This window comes from Peromyscus maniculatus, chromosome 9 (assembly GCF_049852395.1).
Source record: "Peromyscus maniculatus bairdii isolate BWxNUB_F1_BW_parent chromosome 9, HU_Pman_BW_mat_3.1, whole genome shotgun sequence".
Classification (NCBI taxonomy): Eukaryota; Metazoa; Chordata; class Mammalia; order Rodentia; family Cricetidae; genus Peromyscus; species Peromyscus maniculatus.
The window spans coordinates 5,369,806-5,375,805 of record NC_134860.1 but is presented as its reverse complement, the minus strand read 5'-3'; the positions used below and the strand labels follow the sequence as shown (position 1 = coordinate 5,375,805).

The 6,000-nt window shown below is 36.0% G+C and overlaps 1 protein-coding gene across 3 annotated transcripts in view; it reads right to left on the bottom strand.

Moving 5' to 3' along the window:
- Positions 1-630: 630 nt before the first annotated feature.
- The window catches only part of Capn7 (calpain 7), a 46,310-nt gene continuing 40,940 nt past the window's right edge, over positions 631-6,000 (bottom strand). For 2 of the 3 annotated variants that reach the window (XM_006981528.4, XM_076544228.1), the window contains 5 exons: positions 4,497-4,642; positions 3,546-3,608; positions 2,964-3,094; positions 1,904-1,996; positions 631-1,816 (listed from right to left, as the gene is read on the bottom strand). In XM_006981528.4, coding sequence (XP_006981590.1) covers positions 1,672-1,816; positions 1,904-1,996; positions 2,964-3,094; positions 3,546-3,608; positions 4,497-4,642 — 578 coding nt within the window. In that variant the 3' untranslated portion in view covers positions 631-1,671. The remainder of the gene's footprint in view (positions 1,817-1,903; positions 1,997-2,963; positions 3,095-3,545; positions 3,609-4,496; positions 4,643-6,000) is intronic. The other variant, XM_042284565.2, reaches the window with a different exon arrangement.

The following is a 6,000-nucleotide window of genomic DNA, read 5'->3' as shown; positions in this document are numbered from 1 at the left end:
ATTTCCCTGGTTGTAAAAAGAAGTAATAGTGCCTATACTTGACTTAACCACTGGGAAGATTAAAAAGAGTATGCATGATGAGTAAGTTCATAGTTAAAAAAAAAAAAAAAAAAAAAAAACTCCTGGCTATTTTCCTATTCTGTATTTTAAACTTCAAGTTCAAATTGCAATTCTTGAAGTGTATGTGTGTGCGCGTGCGTGCGCGCGCGTGCACGTGCGCATAACTGATCCAGCCTTACCTGTACACTTGCAGAATCTCCACGGAGGAGCTTGATTACAGAAGTCAACACTATTTACATATAGGTCTTCTCTACTGAGTTATATTTTTGTGCTGCTGGGGACTGAATCCAGGGCCTTGGACATGCTAAGCCAAGTGCTGTGCTACTGAGCTACCTCTCAGCCTTCTATTAGGTTTTCAAGTGCAAAAATTAATCCTTATCCTTATATTTCAAGTTTATGCCATGGCTAAATCAAAAGTCCTAAGAGTTTCGCCAAGTGAAATCTCAATGATAAAAACCTTCCAACTACTGAATTAAGGTATCTTTGAAGCATGTATATTCATGTACATCTGTCTTTTACAAGGAACAGTAGATTAACTCAAACCAAGTTCTGGAGGTTAAATTATATACATTTTCCATAAGTATAAATATTTTATTTCAATTAAAGGCAGTAGAAATTGTTTTGATAATTATAAAGTAGAGACAATGACAGATCCCATCCTATTTTTCAGAACTTTAAAATCTTGAGCATCATTCTGTACTGATGATTGCTATGTAAACAAATGGGAATTTACACGGCACTAATTCCTGGCAACTCACTTTTTATGAATGCTGTATAACTCGATCACCACATACTAAATTCTCAAGGACCCTCCAAATCCCTGTTATGAAAGTACCAAGTACAGAGCAATTTAAAAACTCTACACACTAAACTTTTAACATTTCCAGTCTCAGAGTACTACATTCACCAACCTGCTAAGAATTAAAAAACAGCAACAGTAAATATACCTCAGTCCTCTCTACAATGAATGATGTATCTAACACTGACAACCTTCATTCTTAAGCCTGAGCATCTTCATGCTAAGCTAAATGGTACTTTTTAAAGCTTTATTATTTCATAACATCTAGGCAACAATAAACATTTAAAGACACAATAGAAAATTCAAATTAGTTATAATGACATGATTCATTTGGTAATCAGTTGCCTAAGATGTACGGTCGGGTTCAACATGAACAGGGTAAACTTACGTGCTCTGTAAAAACAGGAAACATAATGTAAATATCTCAAGATAGTAAAATAGTCTGCTCTTGCATTCAGTGGATCTGTGGCCCTCCTTGTCCTCATCTTGTTTCAGTTCCCTTGTCCTGTTAGCAAAAGCATCTCACAGTGATAGCTGAATCTAATCTGTAATCATATATAATTTTTTATACAAAGTTAGCCCCTAAATACATGCCAACTCTGTATGCACAAAACCATGTAAACAGTACCTTTAGGTGATAAGGTAATTCTGACTATGTACAATTCTTACCAAACACCATGACAAGTACCAGATTCCACTGTAACATGTTTTTGATTTAATTCCATTCTGATGGCTCACCATCATGATTTGTCTCTGTCTGAAGAGTTGATGACTGCTAAATATGGAATCCAGTAACAGCTGAGAGTTCTCTATCATTGGAGTTGTGTTGTCTTGATGGGAACAGTACTATTAAAGTCCAAGAAAAAAGGTCCTTCTTGTTTAGGCAAAAAAGTACTAGGGATGATATTAAAGATCCCAGCAGGTATATTTTCCAATTCTAAGTAGCAAAATCCGCACCTATATTCAGGGAAAATGAGAATAAGGTTTATAGAACATCATGTCACATAAAGTATACACTAAACACAAACAAAATGCCAACATTACCTATAGTCACCACTAGATTTCCTCTGAAAGCCATGAGGACCAGGATCTCCAGTTATGGAAACTGCTACAACCTCAAATCCAACACTGTATTGCCTAGTATTAAAATCAAACAGCATGGCTATATTAGTAAACAGCTTCAAAGAAACATTGTAAAGTGTAGGTGAACTATTAAAGCATGTATATGTATATATGCTTAAATTTTTACCAAAAGTTAACAGTATCCTGAAACTATTTCTATCTAGTTTTGAAATTGAATCCATAAAGACTAATAATGCATTAAGCTTACCTTAAAACGGACTTTTTGCTTTTTGAGACAGGGTCTCAGTAAGTAGCCCTGATTTTCCCAGAACTCACTATGTAGATCAAGCTGGCCTCAAACTCAGAGATCTCTCTGCTCTGAGTGCTGGAATTAAAGGCATTGTGCCATCACTCCAGGCTAAAAATTTTTTATTTTTAAACTACAGGCTCCCCAGGGAATAACACAAAAGATAAGACATCATTTAACATAAATTTCTAAATGAAAGATTGTTATTGTAATTGACAGAAAACCCTACAGAAGAGACAAAAGCCCTGAAATAAAAATCTAAATTCAAAGAATAGTTAGTATACAGCTCTCAGGCATTCCAAGACTCACTCATCACAGAAAAAATGTTGAACTGCATTTCATACTAGATATTCACCTGCATCATATTCTAGAAGTTATTGTTTACTTTTAACACTTAGTCTGTAATCTAGAACTGATTTTTAGGCCTGGTGTGAGATAGGTCAAATTACTATTATACATGGATACTGAATTCTATAGCAGTTACTGAAGGCTGACCTCTCCTCTATAATGCCATAATTATCATAAATCCTTTGCCTATGTTTGCACAGATTTGTTTCCAAACTTTGTTCCCTTAAGGTCCGTTTTAATATATCTTCATTAACTTAAAACTAAGGATTTTAAGTTAATAGGGCATAGCTCAGTGGTAGAGTGGTTGCCTAGCACCCATGCACAAGGCCCTACAGTCAGTGTGCAGCACAGAAAGGAAAAAAGGCAGCTAAGCTACTCATCACAAACCTTGGTCCTCTCAGTTCAATCAGTAACGGTCCAGTCTTATCTATATGGAATTGGTAGATGGGATTATTTTTGTGAGTCTCCTGAAAATTTCCACATCCTCCGGCACTCTGACCACTCCACTTTCCATTAATCTATAAAATAAAGTTTGTCATAACAAAATTTCACATTCTGATTCCACCATGGTTTTAATCTGTTTCTCTGAGCTGTGTCACTGACATCTAAGTCTTCATTAAGCCAGCTTGCTTTACTCTACTCCACCTCTCTCTCAATTATCAAATTGTTCTCCCTACTAGGAATTCTCCCTAGAATCTCCTGCACATTTATTTTACCTACACTGCAAATTTTCAAATTCTCTTTGAGTCCTAACAAGCAAAGCTATGCTTATCCTTGCTCTAGAATTACTTATTTCCACAGAAACAATGTTGCTCACTGATGATCTTTTATTCTAACCAAAACTGACAAACATTTGTTCCCTTGTATTTCTGTAATATCCCAGAAAGTGTTTTAATGAGAGAATGAAAGGAAATGGATATCTAAAAGGCTAAAAAGAACAGTGAGATTACAACCCACAGACTTTCTTACCCGTTTTGATAAGGTATATGGTGAAGGGATCTTCGCAAAAGTAAAGCTGCATGCTGAATATACCTAGATTTAAAAAAATGGTAAGGCCCACCAAAGATTATTCTGAGAAACATCACAGGAACTTATCAAAGTGATTAAGGGAATACATTGGATCTATTCTATAGCTAAAATACTAGTTAGGATCAAGTTAGATTTAAGTAACCAGGAACTAGGGGATCCTGTTTTGACTGTCTGTCACTGTGTATGACTCAGGACAGTTTTCCCAGGCCTTGGCTTCTGCAACTGAAGAATGAAGCTCCCAATGTCTCTTTTATCATTAAAAATCCATCAACTTGAACTTCTTTTTTTTTTTTTTTTAACTTCTTACATGTGACAAACAAATCCATGTACAACAAAACTACAGTGAACTTCACAGCAATGTGAGAGCAATATAAGTAAAAACAGTTCAAAATTGGTTTTTGTTTTCTGGAGGCTTAAGACAAGGTTTTAAGCTGGCTTTGAACTTGAGCACCTCTTGCCTCTGGGATTTACAGGTGTGTGCTGCCACCTACATGCCCTATTGAAAGTTGTCATTTAATTGCACTTATTAATCTAATATACCACATTAACTCAGAAATAAACCATCACTATGAAAATGTGTCCATTCAAAATGTTATTCAAAGTGAAGTACAACTCACATTTTTAGAGGACACATAATTATTTAATAAACACATAAAAACAAAATGATTTTCAGAAATAATTTTTTTCCCTAGCACTTTAGAAGCTGAGGTCAGAGTATATGAATTCAATGCCAGCCTGGACTACATAGTGAACTTGAGGCCATACATAGCAAGACTATATCTCAAAGAAAAATCTTCAAATAGCCCCACGTATAACGCAGAACATGTCCTAGACTCTGTATTATTGTACTTTGTCACTGCATGGTTGGTTCATGGCTAGTGAATTTCTTACCCGCACTGTGTAATGAATTGTGTTCTGTTTTTCATACTGAGAAACCACTAAGGTAAAGGTGTGAGTCCCAGGTGTGGTCAGCTTTATCTTAGTCAGGTAATGAGGACTGTTGATCCGAATCCCATCAATGTATGGAGGTGGGTCAGCTGCACAGACAGTGAGTTTACAGAAAAAAAAATTGAGAACCAGGATTCCTTCTTTTGAGGTTAACATTTTTTTAAAGACACAAAAAAAGTATATAAAGACATCTATTTAGCTCCCCCCCCCCAACTTAGAACTAAATAAACCTTGGAGGATATTAAAAAATAGCTTCTTAAACAAAGTCCCTCTTAACTACTAATCTTGTCTTCCTTTCACTAATGATTTGGTGGGTTTGTTTTTTTAAAGGGTTTTTGTTAACTGATTTGTGTGTGTACACACACATGTGGAGGTCAGAGGGTAACTTGAGGAGTCAGTCTCCCCTTCTACCATGTAGGTGACAGGGACTGAATTCAGGCTGTCAAACTTGGCACCCAACACCTTTATCCACTGAGCCATCTCACCAGCCCATGGGCTAAGTTTTTAATCCACGTCTGTGTTTATTCTTTTGTTAATGGAGAGCAAAAATGCCTGTTCTAATGTGATGAAAATAAAACTGTAACCCTGGAAGTATCCTGAAAAATCACTACACATAAAAGAGGGAACACTGTTTAACTAAAAAACAACAACTTAAGTTTTAAAAGCAAAAGGGGCAATAAATGTATTTGAAATTATAAAGCCATATAAAATTTTCATGCATGGAAAATAATTGTTTTTTTTTTTTTTTAGTTATATAATGACCGGCATTTGAAAATAGCTAGTTTGACTTGTACTGACCATGTGTCATGCCAACTGCAGAACTGACTGGTAAGGTCAATAACCAGTGTAATGGTGAATTCATATTGTCCTCTATGACTGAACAAAAGTAGACATCAACTAATTCCAATCCTCTCTAGAACTACCTTTCTGACTGAGCCTGTTCTTGTCAAGGTCAACAATGACTACCAGATGCTAAGTCCAGTTGCATCTTTTCTGACCTCTCAGATAGCTTCCTGCTGTTTCCTACAGAGGTGTCCTTCTTTTTTTCTCTTGGAATACATCCTTTGCTTAGGTTATATCAAACCTCACTGTATCGTCAATTATTTTATCAAGCATCCTGATCAAGTTTTTCAGTAATAGTACCAACTTCTTTGCACAGCCTCAAGATGTATGAGAACCTAAGGGTCAAGTCCTGGGCATTCAACTCTATCTATAGCTCTCTTCAAAAAGGATTTAGAGAATACAGGCTTCAAATGCTACCTATATGCCTCTGCTTCATCAATCTGCATCTCAAGTCCTTAGCATGCCTCATATCCCTACTCAAAAATCAATTGCCCACTTGGCATCCTTACCTGGAAATCTTACTACCTCAAATTTAACAAGCCAAAAATTAACATCTGATTTTACTCTTATAACATAATCTGCCTCCTCCTTGCAATCTGACCAG